Below are 22509 nucleotides of genomic sequence, written 5' to 3'. Positions count from 1 at the left end.
AAAAACAGTATATCTGAGGGAATAAACGCCAGACATGTGAGTGAGCAACTCTGTAAATCATCTGGCGTTCCCCCCCATTTGACTCAGGAGCACGTCGTGTCTTGTCGATACATTGAACGGTTTTGCGTCGTGATTGTATAGATGGTTTTCTTTGAGTCTGAGGACGTCTACAGCTCGATTCGCCCAATAAACAGCGTATCAAACAGTGGGACGTTGCTGGAGTTCTGCACCCGGCTGATTCCTGTCTCCTACCTCCCGGCGAGCACAAATGAGCGAGCAGCTAAAGATTTCCAGCAGATGATAGAGCATTCCATCTCGGAAGACACAGTGGACATCACCCACAAGCTGGGAAATCGTCTTCATACGGACTTCGTAGCGATGTCTTCTCTTGACGTTCTAGCACCCTCCTTGCATTAATACAATTAAGTCTATTCAGATTCTAGATTGATTTCGAACGATTTGCCACACTCTTCAATCTGCTGCAACTTTCTCCTTATGTAGGATGGCACTATATGGGATGGTCGACACCAAAAACGGTAATTAATTTGATTCAAGCTACAATTCCAACGATTCCGCAAAATTCTCCACCTCACGAGTGATTTTTACCTTGGGAACTTTATCCGAGGTCGTCCTGGTTCATATTTTTGGTGTACCCACCGTGCTTAACTAAGAGAGAAACGTTAGATAATACGTAGGAGCGATCAAAGAGCTTGGAGAGCTTCGAAAACAGTGCAGACAAATCGGAATCTTCAACGGTAATAAGACGGATGTGTGCAGAATCATAATGATACGACGGTACTTTAATCTCTACGAGGTTTCTTTGCTGAAGTGCAGTACGCTTTTAAAAATTAGAGCAATAATGCGCTTCTTTTTCCAAGGATAACTACATGTACAGTCTACAGGAACTCATCCGAGTACAATCCGGAGGAAAAACTGGGACACAGCGAGCTTTATCTCTCCCAACTGATGACTGTTCTCCCACAATGAGGCATTTAGTTGGCGGGCGTAATCGACGTCACCTTCAGCGTGTTGGTCCACGACTGCGAGTAGATGACGATGTCGTACTTGGATGACTCGCAATTCTGATTGGCACAGCCGCCCAGCTCCTTGTCCGAGTTGACGCTGCAACCGGAAACGTGGAACTTGTAGTTCTCGCCCGAGACGACTTGAGTCTCGAGACTGTCGACCTTCAGGTAGCAGATGCGCGAGGTGACGTCGCTGTTGTATGCGCTCACATTGCTCTGCGCCTTCTGGAGCAGCTCCGTGTCCTCTGGCGTGACTTCCTTCTTTGAGTATCCGTTCAGTTGGGCGGACGTGGTCACAAGGGCCGTGACGGCAAGGAGAGCGAGGGTGGGACGAAGGAATGACATGAAGGTTGTGAAACTGAAATTGGGAAGTGAGGTACATGTATATGTTTTGTCAATGCCGAGCACATACAGTGTCGTAAACGAACCGTGATGTTTACGAAATTCTGAAGCCAGATTCAATCATCCAGCACAGAGCGATTTCGGACTTAATTCGTGCATAAAATATCTTTAGTGAGCTCAAGTAATTACGATTTTCGTCGATGCATTGTATCAACGGCGGCCTATGGAAAGTTCGAGTACATGTACCTTCCTACATGTACAGTATATATACCGGTATAGTGGAGGATTGGAGTAGGCCTTTCCACCGAAACGGCAGCCCATTGATGGTGAATTATTCAATGCAATTCTTTGTTTTTCGCGTTCTGATGAACACGTCGCTACATTGTGAAGTCGATGGTCAGATCTACCGTAAAAATCGGTCCCAGTGCGACATAGAGGTCCAGTGCAACGTTCCCATTTTTATGGGTAGCACATCCTCCAGATACTTAGTATCTTTAAGAGGAGGAATTACCTTGACTCAGTGAAAAGCACTGAGATGTGCCAAATCGATCGTGGAAATGGTGATTATCTGGACTGCGTCAGTGAAAGCATAGTAACAATAATTTAATATTAAAAGAGCAATAGTATCAGTCTGGCAGTAATATTAACGGGCATAGTTCATCGATAATAATACTACATGCCTGTCGTTCATAAATCTAACAAAAACATACATATATATAAAATATATGTATGTTTGTATATTTTGTATATAATATATACATATATATAAATGGGTGTTTCGAAACCGACGCACACTCGAGCCCCTGTTGGGCGTTCTTACAATCAATATCTCACCAACACTTGCAATCTATAGCAAAGCATGGCTCGAACTCGTCTGAAGGACCCCCCAGATTATGGAGGTGTCCCGTTCACCCTTGAAGCCTCTGATCTCACTGCTGCCATATCCATGGGAATTCTTCACTCCAATGTCCCAATTCAACAAACCGACGCAACGGCTGCCGATTACGGTGTAGCGTACAACCGGCGGGACAACATTGGGAATGAATTTCACGCTTCACAAAGGGCTATTTAAGATTTGTGCAAGGAATTCTCCCAAACTTGTGGTTTCCAGCTTAAAGTTTCGAGCTTTTCTGCTAAGCGGAACGGATCTGGCAACGCCAAATACGTGTGCAAAAAAACTTAACGGGCAGCAGTTTTACGACAAGGATGCACCAGAGGAAACAATTTCTTGCCCTTTTTTCTTTAACGTGAGTGGAGTGGAAGGATTCTGGAAGGTGACCCAAGCAAACTTTTGCCATAACCACGTGAAGCACGTAGGATTTTCCAGTCGGCCTGTTGCTGAGGGGTCTGTACCTCTTCTTGTTAAGGACAAGAGAAACACCACACAAAATGTTGAAGAACTTGCGAGATTGGTTGAAACCGAGATGCTGCCGCATTATGAAGGGAAACTTGCCCGAGTAAAGGGGACGTCGATCGCCGAGTTTCTAAAAGGAAAGGGCTTCACTTTGGGACCAACAGCTATTTCCTGCGTTAAACAAGGCATCGAGGCAAACAACGAGGTGGGTCGCTTGAGTAGCTACCAAAATCTGGAAAGCTACCTAAAGTTGATGACCGAGAAAAACCCAGGTTCTTATTACAAGTTCGAGAAAGAAGCTGACGGGACCTTCAAGCGGGCGTGTTTTTCCCCGAACATTGGTATCCGAGTGGCTACAATGGGAAGGCGTCTCTATGGTGTTGACGGTGCTCATCTCAAGGGTGAAATGAATAATTACGGTTTTTTTTTGTGGCTACAGCAAAAGACTACGACAATCACATCGTACCCTTTGAGTTCTCCATTGTTTTAGTAGAGAATTTCGACAATTGGCTGTGGTTCCTTCAAGCTATGAAACAAGCACTGATTGATATTGTCCGATTCACCCTTACATCTGACCGCCAAAAAAGACTTTTGTCTGCGGTACCAACTGTATTCCCTGAAGCCGGCCATAGATTTTGCCTTCGACACATTAAGAGTAACATCAACTCTAAAGGGATTTCTTTAACTGGGAAGGAACGTGGACTAATAAACGATATGGCTCGGAGTGACTGCGAAAATGACTACAAGTTATTTGAAAAGCAGCTCGCTAGCACTAAACCGGGAGCTGTCGAGTATCTGCGGGGAATAGACAAGAAACATTGGGTTAAATACGCCTTCCAGGAACATTTTAAACTACCAACATACAACGAAACGACCTCAAACCTTGCGGAGCAGTCGAACAATTGGATTGGTGACGAATGTCGAAGTGCTAAGCCCTTGGAGGCCTTTAGGAAATTAAGTGAGCTTATTTCTGACCGACGACAAATGGCTGCAAACTGGCTGACGAAGGCTCCTGGCTCTCAGCTCGTCCCCACGCTGTCAGCTGAGCGCAAGAAGCTGGCAAGTTTTGGCGGACAATGCAAAGTTACACCGTGTATGGAAGGTGCTTATAACGTGCTGTTCGTCGGTTCCTCTAAGCAACCGGGTTGGGTGCACCCATGGCGTATGGTCAATCTACCGGACTCAGAGTGTGCATGCGGTAACTGGCAGGATAATGAATTTCTCTGTGAACACGCCATACCAGCAGCAGTCACTGAAGGTCAGCGTCTGGAGACACTTTACGACGCCAAGCGGCTTTCTATCGACAATTTCCGAGATACGTACATGACTCCGTTTCGACCGTGGCCAACAGACATCACACTACAAGAAGACACTTCGCTGAAAGTCCCGGTACGTCAATCGGACTCTCCTCAAATGGGAAAACGCGGCTTTAAACCAGGTCCAAGACCCAAGCACAAGCGTCGAAAGTCAACACATGGAGATTAGCGACGGGTTTGAGGTTGCCAGAGGCGACAAAAGACACAAACAAACTTAAGCAATGCATAATACCGGCTTCTCTTATACACGTTTGGCTATCACATTATATGCTACAACATTTTTATATGTTACAGAAAATATAGAGGCTACGATGCCGCGAATGACAAGTTGCTGTGTTTTTTTTGTTAAAAAACCAATAATTTTATTTAACTTTTCTAAGTAGTTTGGGTTTTGTAATCATTAACCCAGACGAAGTGGGATCTACGGAAGGCAATCCATTTCTAGCTTAAAATGACATATTTGAGCCATGAATGACAGGTTTTTGTCATTTTAACCGGAGGAATTACCTTGACTCAGTGAAAAGCACTGGTATGTGCCAAATCGATGTGCAACGCTAGTAGCACTGAGTCAGTGTTAGTACATTAATAGTAACAATATAGAAAAAGGAAATATTCGTATGAATTGGACAAGTCATACATTACTACGTTCTTAATGAAAAAAGATTTCACTTTCAAACACTAGTCACTTTTCCTTTTTCATTCTGCTTCAATGGCCCCTGTCCTCCGGCACCCGTCCAAGAAGAAGCTCAGTCGCCTTAAAGGGCGAAAGACGAAGAAGTGCTGGCGTTGTCACATTACCCTCAGCACACCGTACAAACTGATCCAACACTTGAAGACAAAGACAGGGTGCGGTCCAAAAGCCGTTGCCCGTCAAGTTGAAAAACACAGAGCGGCTAGCCGCTTTTCAACGAAGGTCCACTCCATCAAAAAAGAGTTGGACAAGGTGGGGTGGTACGAGTTAAATGAGGAAGACTTCGAGGTAGACGACGAGGAAAATAAAACCAACGACGAGGACGAAACTATGGAAGGTGGGGGGAATGGACATCGTTATGTATGGGTAACGAATTCCAACAACCTCAGGCGCGCCAAGGATCTAGCTACGGTGGATTGGGAGGCAATTATTGACCCGGCTAGACTGTTTCGGCTTGTAGTAGAAATTTTATGATAGTAGTAATCTAATATCATAATATTATTAATAATCATCATAGCAGCTATTACTATATGATGCAGGTGTACTATTTCCCAAATAATGATCAGTCTTGACTTGCTCGAACAGTTCAAAAAGCAGTCAGTAAATGGCTAGTAATCTCGGTTAAAATGACAAAAACCTGTCATTCATGGCTCAAATATGTCATTTTAAGCTAGAAATGGATTGCCTTCCGTAGATCCCACTTCGTCTGGGTTAATGATTACAAAACCCAAACTACTTAGAAAAGTTAAATAAAATTATTGGTTTTTTAACAAAAAAAACACAGCAACTTGTCATTCGCGGCATCGTAGCCTCTATATTTTCTGTAACATATAAAAATGTTGTAGCATATAATGTGATAACCAAATGTGTATAAGAGCAGCCGGTATTATGCATTGCTTAAGTTTGTTTGTGTCTTTAGTCGCCTCTGGCAACCTCAAACCCGTCGCTAATCTCCATGTGTTGACTTTCGACGCTTGTGCTTGGGTCTTGGACCTGGTTTAAAGCCGCGTTTTCCCATTTGAGGAGAGTCCGATTGACGTACCGGGACTTTCAGCGAAGTGTCTTCTTGTAGTGTGATGTCTGTTGGCCACGGTCGAAACGGAGTCATGTACGTATCTCGGAAATTGTCGATAGAGAGCCGCTTGGCGTCGTAAAGTGTCTCCAGACGCTGACCTTCAGTGACTGCTGCTGGTATGGCGTGTTCACAGAGAAATTCATTATCTTGCCAGTTACCGCATGCACACTCTGAGTCCGGTAGATTGACCATACGCCATGGGTGCACCCAACCCGGTTGCTTAGAGGAACCGACGAACAGCACGTTATAAGCACCTTCCATACACGGTGTAACTTTGCATTGTCCGCCAAAACTTGCCAGCTTCTTGCGCTCAGCTGACAGCGTGGGGACGAGCTGAGAGCCAGGAGCCTTCGTCAGCCAGTTTGCAGCCATTTGTCGTCGGTCAGAAATAAGCTCACTTAATTTTCTAAAATAAATCCTAAAGGCCTCCAAGGGCTTAGCACTTCGACATTCGTCACCAATCCAATTGTTCGACTGCTCCGCAAGGTTTGAGGTCGTTTCGTTGTATGTTGGTAGTTTGAAATGTTCCTGGAAGGCGTATTTAACCCAATGTTTCTTGTCTATTCCCCGCAGATACTCGACAGCTCCCGGTTTAGTGCTAGCGAGCTGCTTTTCAAATAACTTGTAGTCATTTTCGCAGTCACTCCGAGCCATATCGTTTATTAGTCCACGTTCCTTCCCAGTTAAAGAAATCCCTTTAGAGTTGATGTTACTCTTAATGTGTCGAAGGCAAAATCTATGGCCGGCTTCAGGGAATACAGTTGGTACCGCAGACAAAAGTCTTTTTTGGCGGTCAGATGTAAGGGTGAATCGGACAATATCAATCAGTGCTTGTTTCATAGCTTGAAGGAACCACAGCCAATTGTCGAAATTCTCTACTAAAACAATGGAGAACTCAAAGGGTACGATGTGATTTTTGCTGTAGCCACAAAAAAAACCGTAATTATTCATTTCACCCTTGAGATGAGCACCGTCAACACCATAGAGACGCCTTCCCATTGTAGCCACTCGGATACCAATGTTCGGGGAAAAACACGCCCGCTTGAAGGTCCCGTCAGCTTCTTTCTCGAACTTGTAATAAGAACCTGGGTTTTTCTCGGTCATCAACTTTAGGTAGCTTTCCAGATTTTGGTAGCTACTCAAGCGACCCACCTCGTTGTTTGCCTCGATGCCTTGTTTAACGCAGGAAATAGCTGTTGGTCCCAAAGTGAAGCCCTTTCCTTTTAGAAACTCGGCGATCGACGTCCCCTTTACTCGGGCAAGTTTCCCTTCATAATGCGGCAGCATCTCGGTTTCAACCAATCTCGCAAGTTCTTCAACATTTTGTGTGGTGTTTCTCTTGTCCTTAACAAGAAGAGGTACAGACCCCTCAGCAACAGGCCGACTGGAAAATCCTACGTGCTTCACGTGGTTATGGCAAAAGTTTGCTTGGGTCACCTTCCAGAATCCTTCCACTCCACTCACGTTAAAGAAAAAAGGGCAAGAAATTGTTTCCTCTGGTGCATCCTTGTCGTAAAACTGCTGCCCGTTAAGTTTTTTTGCACACGTATTTGGCGTTGCCAGATCCGTTCCGCTTAGCAGAAAAGCTCGAAACTTTAAGCTGGAAACCACAAGTTTGGGAGAATTCCTTGCACAAATCTTAAATAGCCCTTTGTGAAGCGTGAAATTCATTCCCAATGTTGTCCCGCCGGTTGTACGCTACACCGTAATCGGCAGCCGTTGCGTCGGTTTGTTGAATTGGGACATTGGAGTGGAGAATTCCCATGGATGTGGCAGCAGTGAGATCGGAGGCTTCAAGGGTGAACGGGACACCTCCATAATCTGGGGGGTCCTTCAGACGAGTTCGAGCCATGCTTTGCTATAGATTGCAAGTGTTGGTGGGATATTGATTGTAAGAACGCCCAACAGGGGCTTGAGTGTGCGTCGGTTTCGAAACACCCATTTATATATATATATAAATATGTATGTTTTTGCTAGATTTATGAACGACAGGCATGTAGTATTATTATCGATGAACTATGCCCGTTAATATTACTGACAGACTGATACTATTGCTCTTTTAATAAAAAATTATTGTTACTGTGCTTTCACTGACGCAGTCCAGATAATCACCATTTCCACGATCGATTTGGCACATCTCAGTGCTTTTCACTGAGTCAAGGTAATTCCTCATCGCAACCGTTTCGGCACCCTACCCCTTTCCGACATGTTTCGGAACAACAGACAGATTCAGGTACCGGTACCAAACAGTGTTTGGCAAACACCACATACTGTACTCACCACATACAGTATACTATAAAACAAATATCTGTAATTAAATCTAGGGTTTTAAATTATTGAAACTTTTATTTAAAAAGAGTGGCCTGGAGCGCAAGGTCAACGGTGCCAGTGCGTCATCCGGTTGGCGGGTGAGCTAGCGCGGAGGGCGGCGGATACGACGGTGATGGTGGCACTGGTGGCGGGCGAGCGAGCGTGAAGGACAGAAGCGGCAGAGCGGCGTGCTGGTGACAGGTGAGAGCGCGGAGCGGCGACATATACGGCGGCGGGCGAGCGAGCGTGAAGGGTAGCGGTAGCAGGGAGGCGTGCTGGTGGCGTGTAATCGAGTGAAGAATGGGTGGTCCTGGTGGGGATACCGGAGGACGAGACGGCGCAGGTGTCGATGCCCAGCTTGTATGCACGCTCGGTGCGCGCCCGACAGAGTGATGGGGTGGTCGGAGTACTGGGCGTGGATGTTTATGGGCGCGACATGAGCTCGTCAATGAGTACGATAGTGTTTGACGGCGTGCAGACCTACGTGGAGACGCGCGATGGTGCTAGCACGGCGAGCGTGACGAAGTTGGTTGTGTCGGCGCTGGCGTCGATCGGATCGGACGTGTCTGCAGCAGGTGCGCTCGGTGGCGTCGTTCTACGGTGATGGTATACGAATGCGGGATGCGGCACAGCGCGAGACAAGCTGGCGGAAGAGGTGGGATAGGAGACGCGCAGTGCCATTTCTGAGGCCGTGGCAGTGTAGATGAACATGACGCTGGTGGGCTATCGTAGCGACGACCGAGGCCATGAAAGCGGCGCTCGAGACTGTGGAAGAGGCCGAGGTGAATGCAGTTGAGGTGGACTGTCAAGTAAAAATACTAGAAATACCCGGCGCAGGCTTGTTGCCTGTACTGGTGCGTTGGTCGTACACATCACGTTGGTCATCGTGATCTTCTGCTGCTGCTTGCTGACTACTGGGAGGTGGTGGGCAACAAGACTGCGTCACACCCAGGCCTCTACATGTAGAAGCACAATGAGAGGTTAGCAAAGACGCTATATGAATAAAAGAATGCGGTACATGTACATGTATATCTAATCTTACTTCTGTTCCACTAGTTTTTGTTAAGACATGTTATTTTATCATTTTCCTAAGCACGTACTTTGTACTTTAATGCTTGCTCCTTCGAAGTAGGAATCCTACTGGAGGTCCTTGTTGTCGGAATGACAAGAATATTTCAAAAATACTTTTTATACTGAACATTCGTATCCATCCATAAATATTTTGCTGTCGGAATAAGAGACCTACCCACACGGGATGCCATTGGCCAAAAGATGAAAATGAAGAATTCAATTGGCGTAAGATTGACAACCCCTAACCTGATCACAATCCTACCTAACTATCTGTCGGAAAGAAGTGTTTATTCATCCATACTACATAAGGAAGTTTTTTTTACTTAAAGTTTGTATAGAACTCTCTGAAATACAAATATTAAGTTTATTTCATGTGTGTAAAATTAGCGAATGCACATGTATAGGGTTTGGCATTCCTGCAGAGCACCAGAAAAAGGGTGTCCTCACCCACCAAGAGTTGTCGGCCGACAGCCACTGGTTTCGCTCATTTGAGAAAAAGAGCTGGCGCGAACAATGGCGGCTTCCACTGACAAGAAGCCCCGTAACAAACCCGAGGAAGCGAGTAGGATGCTATCCGCATACGCTCTCCGGCAGGAGCGACGCGTTTGACGAGCGACTGACGGAGGCATCACGAGTACCCCCCCCCCCCAAAAAAAAAAAAAAGAAGGCCGCAGCGAAATCGCAAAACGCCCCGAAACCGAAAGCCTGCGTCGATGACGGCAGCGGCGGTGGTGCGGTGGAGGGGAAGGATGATGGGGCCAACTCGGGCGAAGGATCGGCAGAAGATATTGATGTCCCAGTTGAAGACAGCCCCGAACCTACGGACGGAGAGGAGACAACATCGACAAATCCAGCGCCGCGAGCGGACGAGTAGGTCGTGGACAAGAAGAAGGCGTCACCAGGCAAGAAGAAAGCCCCGGCGCAGGTTCTGTCCATGTGAAACAGTGCCTTTCTGACACCCAGGGAAGATACACCGACACATGCTGCATCAGCTTCCAGCCCACAGCCCCAAGACACTGTAGCTTCGTACGTAGAAGCAGCAGTTACCAGGATTATATTCTGGGGGAGACGAGTGAAGCAGCCCCTTTTACCCGGACAAGCCCAGAAGTCCTAGCGTCCTCCAGCGCGAAGAGCAAGCGCGCTGATACTAGAGCATCACGGAAGCGCCACCGACGTATCCTTCTCGATGAGAGCGGGGAAGGCGAAGACAATTCGGTACGTTTTGTTTATGTATCCATCATAAGATTTGTTCTGAAGAAGGGTATCCAGCATAGGACTAACATAAATGTCACTGGTTTTGGATGCAAGCTCAATCCAGTGGTGCCGAAGACGAGAGCTCAGACGCGACAACGGCGATATCGACGTGTTTTGTCGACGGTGATCCCAACATTATGGACTTGGGAGCTCAGACTTGTACCAAACTCAACTCAGATGAGGATGTAGATCAGCGTGAAGAGGCTGAAGATGAAGACAATGCGGAAGATGATGACTGCACCTGGGTTGCGGACTGAGAAATTAAAGAGCTGACCGACGAGGATACTGATGCTGAACTGGAGGAGCTTTCTGCGTCTGAGTGGTCGTCAGTAGCAACGGACAGCAAAGCTATTAAGGCAATGAAAAAGTACCGGGTGCGAGTACGGTACGTTATGTTGACCTTGTCCAACATAATTGTGTGTGCGGACCGGGACATCCAGCATAATGGCTAACATAATGATGGTTCTATTGATGTCAGAGTCTACTAAGTTTGGTGCAGACCCCACGTACAAGGACTTGTACGATGGACCGTCGGACCTTCAAAGAGCGTTCTTGCTGTTGCGGAAGACCCGTTGGTTTTGCTGCTCTACTTTATGCCGCCCTAGCTTTGTCGTCATATTGCGATTGAAAGAAATCAATATCAATCCCAATCTATTCCACAACGTGCGCAAGTGTTTCGGTCCCAACAACGGCAGATAGAGGAGATGCTTCACAATGTAGCGATGACGCGAAAACAAAACAATGCTTACAGTACATACTATCTTTGCTGTATAATATGGCCGCATTTTATTACTAGATAGCGGTATCACTTTTTGGAGCTGCACCCAATATACGGTACACACAACACTAGTAGCGATTCAGATGCTGGGAGGTCGTCGTTGCCGTTCCTGTGGATCGATTGGTGCCGGCTTGCGTAATTGGCCAAAACCCGCGAGGGGGGCTGTTATCATTCTTCAATCGATCTTAACTGAGCGGACATGAACAATAGTTAAGTACCTCTCAATATCAGTCATTTTCGTGCTACTACTCACTAATGAGAGGATATAGGTCGGTTTATCTTAAGTTGGTAAGCTAACGGTCATCGGGAGACTCTCCCAACCACATTATTTGGAAGAAATTACTATTGGTAGTATTAACCCCTTTGTTCCCAGGCTTTATTACGAGGGTAATATATTGCTCCGTCTCATAAACAGTAATATGAGCATTTGTAATAGATCCCTTTTAAGTCCGAATTTTGAAGTGCGGGTTAGGGCGGCGTTTAAATACACTACAGGGTATTGTGTCGGCACCTCCAACCTAAAGGGAGCTTATGTACGAGATTGAGATCTGCTAACCAGCTTATGCTTGTAAAAAAACATAAGCAGTGACCTTTCTATCTATTATCCCGTTTCTTGTGGCAATGCAAACGACCAGCAGTAGTGTTTTCATTTATTATGGCCAATGAAACAACTATAAAAATGTGGTATCAATTGCGTCGACGATCCGCTCGCTAACTTTCCGGTCAAAGCCATTGCATTGGACTTAGCTAATATTTTGGACACAACCCATTACTTACACCTCCATGCACCTCTGATCACCTGGACCACCAGTGACGCTGCCAGCCTCGCTTTCGGCGACGTCGCCTTCACTTCCAGCATTGCTCTCACCAATTCCGCTGTCTCCGCCATCTCCACCGCTGTTGTCGTCACCACCAGCGTTGGCAGTAGTAGAGCCTTGCGCTCGTCGCCTACGCTTCTTTCCTGGTCGTGTTGCCGGCGGGCGCTCTCGTGTTTTGTGTCCCTCGAGCAGCGTTCCCGGGATGTTGCCTTCATTATTCCACTCTAGGTGCAATATATGAAAGCAGGTATCTCTGCCCTCACGCCCCACATTATACTAGTATTTGCTACAGCCACCACAGGCTGCATTAGCCGAGCAATCCATACCACAAGCAACATCACCCACCGTTTGCTACCGTTTGAACATTCCGGCAGAAATACTTGGTGAATTTGCGCGGCTTGTCCTTGTACACAGCGCACACCTTACATGAACGCTGGCGACGTTTCACCCCTGCTCACACTGGACTATATCCAGATTCTCTTCCATCCTGTGGTCGCCTTCCACTGGATCCACAGTATTTTTAGTGCGCGGACGCGACCCCTGTTCCCCTCTTTCTGGGGACACTGCTGTGCATTCCCGAGCGGCTACTGCTCGTTAACATGGCGGCAACATAAAATAATTTAGCGTTATGTTGGATAACCAGTACATTTTCACGCTTATGTTGGATGTGATACTGTAAAGCATAAACTTATTCGATCACCGCAAACGTTTCGGTCGAGTCGATAGCGAACAGTTGTTCCATCAACGTTTCCAGAAACGCAAAGTGTCTTGAAGGACTTTGGTCGTTTATCTTCCCGAAGTGTCGATACACGATGAAGGCGTTTTCAACCATCATGTCGAAAAGCAGTACTTTCGCGTCTTGTAGGAGAGATGGAAGTTATATCGCTGCATCCTCAGCTGGCCATAGACGTCTACACCGCCCATTTAGCGGTGATAGTCCCGCACCAAATCTGGAACCGGGATGGGCTTCATTTCAGCATCGACACGACGCACCACAGTACACAAGTATTAGTAAGGATGTTAGAGCCTTCATAATACATATATATACTCACTACCCCAGGCCGTCGTCTGGCACTAAAGGACAACATGTGCACTGGACTTCGATCCATCCACATGACGGCTGTCAGCTGCGGGAAGCGCTTTTTTTCGGCCAACTTGGTGGTGCCCTGTGCTGGGATGGTTACCATTTTCTTATTGACGGTCTTTGTCTTCAACTTCGTGGCCACGGCTTTCGCAAATCATGAGCGATCTACTGAGGTCGTTCCGGTCAGGTACATTCGCCGGTATAGGTGCTCCAGTGCCAGCTTTACAGAGGTATAAAGCGGTCCGCAACGACCAGTCTCAAGGGCGAAGTAGTGGATGGATGACGGAAGGCGTTCATATTTCGAAGCACGGACCCTTCGCCTGTGTTGTTGTCCTTAGGCACGAGATCTGTAGATGCGCCATGGCATCGCAGTCTAGTTCAATTCTATTCAAAAGCAGGCAAAAAAGTTATGTTGGCTAAATGTTGGATGGTCAACGAGATTTGATGCCTTTTGTTGGACATCAGAAAACATAAGGACTTTAACCAAAAAAATGACGGCGAGTCTGAGCTCGCCACCCCGTTGGACGCACCTCATACAGTATACGGTTTTGGCACAGGCTGCAACTAGCTTCTTCGTCCCTCACTTGTGGGGTTGGTCCTTGTTGAATTGCTGGGTTGGGCTGTACCGGGAGCGGGACGGCAACATAGCTTCGTCGAAGCTTAGACCAGGCGGTCCTTGGTATCCTCGTGCGAAAGTCCGTTGTAACACGTCAACAACAGGCTGTATTTTCCACGCTCGGTCGAGCCGTGCCTGGTGTGACTTGTTATTCGAGAAGTGAAGGTAGTCCATTATGCGAAAGAATCTGTTCTTGGACATGAGCTGTCAAAACCGGTTCGCTGACAGTGCACCCACCCTGTTCAGAGACCAATGAGGTGCAATGCCCTTACGGATAGGTATCAGCATCCGCGCAATCAACAAGGCCATCACTCGTAGCAGCTCCCAGGCTTCAATGTCTGCTATGCCAGCCAGACGCCGCTTGATTTCACCAAGCGCTTCTATTTCTCCTCTAGCCCACACTGCGTCACCGTATATGCTCTTCCGTCAGCACAAGTACGATCTGGTTCGTCACCAATTAGACACCACACGTGCGGACCTTACGGATTGCCTGAACGCGTTGCAGGAACGACAGGACAACACCCGTGACGTTGAAGCCTGTGCCTCCGATACCGCGACCTGGAACATCGTGACATGGCTGTATCCGACTTTCAAGACAGGATCGCGCCCTTGTGAGACACAGCTGCTTGCCGCCACCTCATTCGGTGGAGTCGTCCCTCCGAATGTGGCCCGTCACTTAGTGACTCAAGAAGCGCCATTGCGCAGTCCCGTTCTAGCCTTCAAGCACTCGGCGATCAGAAGGCTACCTTAGACAAGGAGCCTCTCGAATCTTTCGCCTCTCAACAAGCCGCTCAGACGGAGGTGGATCGACTTCAGGCCGTTATCGGGCGCAAGAGGCGCTGCCTCTACAAGATTCGTCGGGACCTCGAGCATCGCCTGAGAACGGCAGATGATACGATCACTGCTAACGCCGCGAAGTACACCCGTCTAAGGGCGCACGTTGGAAGGCTGAATCGGGAATTCGAACCGGCTTCTCAACTAGCGCGTCAAGTAGCCTCTCAGTGTGATCAAACCAAGACAGAGCACCAGAAAACCCGTAAGAGTGGCATTCGCTCGCTGTCTAGTCTTACTATAGTTTCATTGTAGTGGGTCACCTATCCGCAGCTCGGGGAGCAATCGCTTACTCTGGACCTTGCGGCAGCCCACGCGACCTTATGAGAAGAATGGACAAGCTGGTGGTCGGCCGAGACGCTCCCTTCACAAGCTCGACGAGCGGCTCGTGGAATTTGCCAGCTTGAGCGAAGATCAGGACCAAACACGCGAGCGCCTGGCAGGCATCGCATCCTTGCTATCTTCCAGATCTGCTTTCTCAACATCGTCCCCATCTCATCAAATCCGCAAACGCCCTCCGGTTTTGGGATCTTCGGCTAGATCTACTCGTTCGCGCAAAGCTGCGCGATCCTCGTCTCACTCGTCTTCTTCGGGGTTCACGTCGCAACGCCAGCCATCGGCGAATCCGATCGACATGCTGTACACTGCTGCTGCAAAATGAGCTGCCGCCTCGGCGTCGTCTGCTTCTTCGGATAGCGACGGAGATATTTTTTTGACAGCCTCTTCTCGATCCCGATCTGCTCGTCGGCCGTCTCACGGCACATTCGATTCTCCGTAACTCGCGCGATCGACTCGATACTTAGGTTAATCCATGGGTGGCGGTCATTCGCACAGTATTTTGTCTCACTTTGCCGCCGCTTGGTTGGATTTCAGCAGCGATGGCAGCAGCTCCCGCGGCTCAGATCCTACCGCCACTGGTACGATACAGATTCTGGAAGTGACATATCTTCAGTGTCTCCTGATCGTTGTCGGTGTTTTGTTAGCTTGCCCAATGTCTTGCTTTCGGACACGGGGTTGGCTACCCTGCCTTAACTCGTGTACCTCGGACCGACTGGATCCCTGGTAATCGCGATCACCGCCTCTTGCAGGGTCATGAGATCGTCCCTTGGTCCTCACTAGACGTACACCAGACGGGTATCTTGGAGATGGGCGTGGGCAGCTTGTTCCGCAAATTCTTAAACCTCTGGAGTGGTTGGGTCCCACTCGTAGTCTAACGCCCAATCTCCAAGAGTGGAGAGACGATCTATTTGACGAGGACGGCGTGCGCGCCTTGATTGAGTCGGCTCCATGGGAGGTTCTCGTGACCGAATTCAGTCCACTCACTTTTGGTAAGGACGAGTGGCTCGTGCACAGAGCACATCTCTACTCGACCTACGAAGCGGAGTATCACAGGGCTTACTGGGACTCTACTCATGCCTTCCCGGCTAGCATCGCCAAGCGTCGCGCTAGTCGGTACCTGGCGCCTTCTACACCGGTCGTAACCAGCGGCGATTCCAGACAGGGGCCCGGTGGAAATCCTTTCTTCGGCATATACGGCTTGTTATGATTCGTGGGGTTTGTGACCTCACTTTACTTTTAGATCCGTATTTCCTCCATTTTCCTCGAAACGGTGAGGTAGGAGCTTGGTTTTCAGGAATTGAAGACGCAATCGAACCTGTGGAGAAGATGAAGCTAGTCAAGACGTATCCGGACCGACCGACCGCCTCACCGACGGACGATAAGACCGCCCGCGTGGACTTCGACGAGCGCCTGCTACCGGAGGACAGCTGGGAGCGCGATCTAGTCAAAGGCGAGTGCGAAGTCGATCTGATCGCTGATGTGCGAGCATGACGGCGGCCACGCTACGACCGCGCCTTACGTGAATATCTGATTAATTGAGCAGCTATTCGGAGCCCTCATGGATCGATGAAGCAGACCTTGACTGTGGAGCACTGTAGAGCGATTTCGAACGTGGCCGGACTGGTCGCAACCGTTTCGAGGCGATGAAGTCACACGAGGCGTAGGCGGTGGAACATTTGCCCTGGGTTGGCCACGTCGGAGAAGCGAGAGGAAGAAGGATTGCAAGGTGACTGCTAGTGTCCAGAAAGAGATGGTATTCGTAAAGTGCAGTGGGCCTACAAACGAGGAGCAACCAATCGGAGAAGGTTCTACAGGGAGTTGGATTGGGCGAAAAGAAAATAAAGAGAGCAAAAGAAACTCTCTAGATATCTGGAGAGCTAAAGTGGGACGTATACTGGATAGATGGACTGGGCCTGCTCCACCAGCTCGGGAGCCTGCACGACAACAGATTGACACTGGAAAGGTGGCGCGACCGTGGGGGGGCATGAACTTTTCGGGCAGACGCGCGATCCCAGTGCGGGGGTTGGTCGGCTGGCACGTGACGTGCCAGCCGACCGTGATTACGCCAGCGATTATCCTCGTCTGCGACAGCCAAGACTTAACAAAGATTGCCCGGGTTAGCGTCGATATTCAGTGCCGGTATTCTCTATTCTTGCTGCATGCCGATCGATCATTTTCGCTCTGAAGGGGTCGTGCTACATGTGCGCTAACTTCATAGCGCAACCTTCTTTGACACGATCTAGGTATCACAGCACCTTATCACAGAACTGGATGTCATGGGGGCTCACTTTCTCGCTGTGGCGATCTGATGTCGCTGTGATTGCTTCGCGCAGAGCTTCGCTGACCTGTTATCGGGCCTATTAGTTGTTATAGCGCCATCGACGCATCCATAAACCGGTAATCCAAACCGGTCCAACTCGATCCCGTGAGGATTATGGTACGTTGATTACGCTACCGATGATTAGACGAGTAGGATGATTGGACGAGTGGACGCCTTCCAAAAACGAAGAAATAACTGCAGCTGGTATGTCAGTACACATCAATAAACGGCGGAGGCATAAAATCGTCTCCGTTGCCTTCCCTACCCCTGGGTTTAATCTCTGTAGCCATCTTAAGGCTAGATCTTCGGTTTTGTTTAGAAAATGCTGACTATTGCTCAGACTTAACCCACAATCACTCGTACTGCATATATCTGGCATATCTCATTTTTGGCCAAGTTGAAGAAGCTTTCCCTTTTGAAAATTGATCGCAGGGAGCAAAGTGCCTCTGTTGTTGAGAAGGTACGCTAACGAAGCCTTGCAGTGGGTCTTAGCTGACAAGCATTGTACTTCCAGAGCATGGTTCATTCGGCTTCATACTGGCGCGAGCGGTGCATCGCCGACTCGTCGACCGAGGACGAAAACACGCCTCCAAACCTGTCGCAATCCAGCTCTACGAGAACGCTATGTGATCGGGCAGATACTCCCCCGCAAAAACCAAAGCCTGAAGCGACCCCATCGCGTGCAGTTGAAGTGGAGGCGCAACAAGCACCACCAAACACGCGGTCGCCGCGCAGTCCGACAACATCATCTCCAGCTCTATTGGCGACACCGCCAGTTCCGCTTCCTCGCTCCAAGCCTCGGATCCCTCTGCGCGATCGTCGCAGCTCCCAGAGACAGCGTGGAGAAGCAGCGCAACCGTATCACCGACTCGGGAAACACCATCGTGAGGTTGTCTCTCCGTCACTGAACCCTCGAGGTCTGATGAGGACAAGCCCGAGGTCGTCACCACCACCACCACGTACGCGTGAAAGGCGTTCTCGGGACCGCTTCGTCCAGCAGACTGACCAGCACGCGTCACTCACCTCCGTACTCAGTACAGCCTACCCGACCGGGTTGGCATTCACAACAGTGCTCCATTACGGCTGGTGTGACTGTTCGGAGCCATGCTGTGTCGGGACATGCAGGAACTCGCTGATGTAGCTGTACTACACCCCAAGCTGCTGTCCATACGACGCAAAGTGCGGGAAGTGTCTCGAGCAATCGCCCAAGGTAATCTTGGCGAGAAACACGCGTACGCTTCAGTTATTTGTTGTCGCTTGCTGAGGACATTGATGCGGGCGAGGTGCTAGGCCAGTACTTCGACGAGTTCGAGCACGTCAGCGTGGATCGAGCGCGTCGCCCACGGAACGAAGGATTCCGGCTGGAGATGACCCAACGGCCGGAAAGGCCGAGCCACCCGAGTGCATAATGGCATCGCTCAGATGTCTTTTGGCGGGCATAGGTGTACCCCCAGAATGACTGATACAAAATGACTTATATACATATCCTTTTTCATCCACCCACGTGAAATTAAGATGCAACACTTTATGGTGTGTCGAGCGAAGCCTCATCATCTGCTGATATCTATTCGAACAACATTCACGCGAGTTCAATTAATTCGGTTAGTCGTAAGCCGCACCTCTGTAAATACATGTACTCCGGATATAAAGCCAGAGAATATACACTAATGTTACCGTTAACGGCCACAAGCAACATTCACCTGGGTTACATCACTAATACAGAGGATATCCAAGTATGCATTACCATTTTTCTTGATTAAAGTAAACATGGTGTTTCTGATACAAGCTTGAATGACAGGTTTTGCACGTTTAGCGAAGAACCCCATCATATTGGGTACGACAATCCAGTGTAGATGTTATAAAACAGGTGTATCAAGTGCTGAAGTAAATTTGTTTAACGTTTGTGTTGAAAACGTTAGTTTGGGATATGAGAATAAAAGTTAGAGTAGTTTTGGGTTCGAATGACTCGCCTCCTATAGCTCTGGATATAAAATCCAGAGAACTTACTGTAGATTTGCTTCATAATTCTTTGGCGGACTATTATACTGTGGCATGGCGATGGCCTTTATATCATCCTTGTAAACGATGCCATTAATTATTACAGACTCTTGATATTCGACAAATGACAACGGTTGGTTAATCTACCACTTTAACCGCAAAAAATAAAACTAACTAGAGGCGTTGCTTCGGCAAGGGAAAGCATTTGATTTTTTGCGCTCGTTTTGAAAAAAAAGGGAAATACTACTACTCTGTCTACAGAAATTAGTCTTACTGAGACTATTTTATGTGTTAAGACTGCATGTTTAGTCGCCATAATTAGTCTGACTTAGACTATTTATTGACTAATACTATTTATGAACTCTAAAATAGTCTTAGTCAAAAACATTGTCTGAGCAGGGACTCGAACCCTCCACTCCCAGTTTAACACGAGGAGGCACTGACGACTCGGCTGATTTGGTATCAGTTACTAACTTGCTCAAAAATTATTAGCTGTGCCACTAACATGTAAGGTGTGATTCGCATTTACAGGCTCACCTTCAAAGTGCTCGAGATGTTTCTTTATGATATCCAGAAGATGAGGATAAAGCTGCTTAACGGACTACACACCGGCTAATCCAAGCGACAAACCACACCGTATCATCGCCTTACGCGCGTAGGACATACCTTTTTTTTTAAGGTTGACGGATTTCCCGGCTCTGCAGCAACTTGCACGAAAAACTTCTTGCCTGGATTTTGAAGCTTCCCGGACCACGAACCATTCTTCTGTATCTTGTTTTGCCAGCCGCTTTTCTCAATCAGTTGCAATTTATTCTCGCTCCACTTGACTTTCCACGCGTCCTTTATCTTGGAGATTACGAATGCGTCCGCTGGTTGACATAGATCTATCGCGTTTGGAGGGGGAAATTGAGACCAGAATTGATAGCGTCTAAAGTTCGGCACGGCATTCCCCATCTTCTAGGTGACTAGAGCAGTTATCAAGGAAGATAAATTTCTTTCGCCCATCCACGTCTGCAAGCATCGCTCGTCTTTCTTTGAGGTATTCTCGAAACAAAATTTTGCGTCATCCATCCCTTCTTGCTCAAGCGATAACATCCCGCGGGTTCTGTCTGGAACTTCGTGGATAGAATAATTGCCACTTGAGTTCATAAAACCCATCATTGGTGGGTGTATCCGCGCACTCGGTCCGTCAAACCGTCTGACGTCCATCCTCATTCCTTCTCCTCCTGACACTACGTCGGCACAGTCTGGTCACCGCAATATCCGAGTGTGTTACCGTTGTCGAAATCCACGACACAGTGAGTTTCGTCGATGCTCTCGATTGCATTTTCATTGAGCAATCCGTCTTCAAAACCTCGCTGTAGTTCACCCAGATGGAACGCTACTTCTTTCTCTATGTGCAAAATCTCTGCTTCGCTGAGCTATTTCTTCCCCGTCTGAGATCTGATAACCATCTGATGAGACTCCATAAAGCTTTGAGCTCCACGGTAATATTATTTTGTCATTGATTAGCGCACCTTTTGAGTCGACACTCCTGGAATGAAAGGGTCGAGTGCTGCTTCGGATGATATCCTTGACAGCTGCAGTAACAATTCCGGCTCAAAGCAAACGCCAAGATTGCGGAGTCTGTCAAATTCGTCTAGTAGGATCGGGTATAGCCAACTACACCCACGCACGCCTTGGCCTCCCGCGTTCCCCAAAAGCTTTTGCGTTTATACGCCGTCTTGCGCCACATCGACGCGCTGAAACCGCGACCGAGCTGCGCTTTACCTTCAATATACACCGTCATCTCTTCAACCAGTCTAAAGTCCTGGCTAGGTTAGCCGCATGGGTATCGAGTTGAATATAGCAGAATATTTGTTTACAGCCTACGGATACATGCCTTTAACCCCACTGGTCGCCTCGTACGATTTCATCCAGCTTAAATCTTTTCGACGGTGAGCAATACTGCATACGGATTGTGCGTGGCGCAAAGATTGACTTGCCTGTGAAGGTTTCTGCTGAGACGAATCAAGTTCAACGTCGGAATCGCTGTCCAACAACACCTCGGCATCTGCCATGATATTAGTGCTGATGCGTTATCTGGTGCATCTCTTGGTCAATGTGGTCACATTTGGGACGAGCCGCACATCGTCCGAAGCCTTCACTTCCTACGGAACAGAATGGATGCATGTGGCGGGAGCTGTTTGGACAACAAAGAACCAACACGCTGGCCGCAGCTCCAGTAGACTTGGTGGTAGACATGATGTATGAGCTCGTAAAACGAAAGTAAAAATATAGAAGTAGAAGAATGCGTTCTGCAAGTCCTCCATCGTCCAGTCCTTCACCCCATATTTTGCTTGAACACAAAATGGTCTGACTTAGACTTTTTTTTAACTTAGACTATTTTTGCACACAGACTAATTACCGTGGACAGTGCTAAATAGTAATACAAATGTTTAATTTTAGAAAAATAATATGAATGAAATATTTAACATTGCTGTTGGGACATACAAGCAATAAAATAATGACCAAAGTGCGGCCGAGAGAGACGATGACGGCGTCATGCACATCGAGAAAAGAAGCCACGAGCTGCTGCACCAATACAAGTGGATTCCAGAAGAACCGCTATTGGGCCAACTTGCTGAGATGATTCTGGATAAGGTGGCGTAGACGAATGACCAGATGGAGATATTACGACCTGTGATAATTATACGAAGCATCCAAAGCTTGCGCTAGCTTATTAACACTGCTGCGACGGCCAACCCCGGTGCATTTGTCTTCAATAAGGAGCGACTTATCGCATTGGGCTTCCTAGCAAACATTCACACAGCACTTATCACAGAACGTACGCTATATATTTTGTACCCGTAGGGGACCAAGTAAAATCGCGCAATTAAACAAGGGGGGCAGACCGCCAATGTAATCACATTTGTTATGCTGTCCAGCCAGCTTAAGCAGTCTCCCCAGTATGATTATACTACACTTTGCTCTTTCCTCGAGGTCAGGGGTTGATTTTGGGAGCTAGGCCACCGGGAAGTTGGCTGTGTGGAGCGGTATCTACCAATCCCATACCACACAGACGAGCTTGAATTTGATAAATGGGTCTGCAAAGAAACGTTTACGATCAAACTGCGCCTTTGGCTTCACATTTTAGCCACCTTTGAAGGATAAAGTTATGGTGTGACGTGAAAATAACAAATGCAAAGCGAGACGAAGTTTGTGCTAGCAATTGAATAAAGGATTGCAGTCCTAGCTCCTTTGTTAAACGGCTTGATCGCCGCTCAAATCTAACTACAATACTTCCT

At 48.0% G+C, this 22509-nt stretch overlaps 2 protein-coding genes across 2 annotated transcripts; both read right to left on the bottom strand.

The window, feature by feature from the left end:
- Window positions 1–992: 992 nt before the first annotated feature.
- On the bottom strand, window positions 993–1370 carry PITG_09173 (protease inhibitor EpiC2B; the record flags this gene model as incomplete). The annotated part of the gene is made up of 1 exon (XM_002903436.1): window positions 993–1370. One exon carries the CDS (start codon window positions 1368–1370, stop codon window positions 993–995), a length of 378 nt encoding a protein of 125 aa, XP_002903482.1.
- A 10619-nt stretch (window positions 1371–11989) lies between these two features.
- PITG_09172 (uncharacterized protein) lies at window positions 11990–13006 on the bottom strand (the record flags this gene model as incomplete). The annotated part of the gene is made up of 2 exons (XM_002903435.1): window positions 11990–12310; window positions 12980–13006. The coding sequence occupies 2 exons, from the start codon at window positions 13004–13006 to the stop codon at window positions 11990–11992; spliced, it is 348 nt and encodes a 115-aa protein (XP_002903481.1).
- Window positions 13007–22509: the final 9503 nt, after the last annotated feature.

Source organism: Phytophthora infestans, genomic scaffold (genome assembly GCF_000142945.1).
Source record: "Phytophthora infestans T30-4 supercont1.14 genomic scaffold, whole genome shotgun sequence".
Lineage (NCBI taxonomy): Eukaryota > Oomycota > Peronosporomycetes > Peronosporales > Peronosporaceae > Phytophthora > Phytophthora infestans.
Note: the sequence above shows the minus strand (reverse complement) of the source record. Positions and strands in the feature narration are given on the sequence as shown.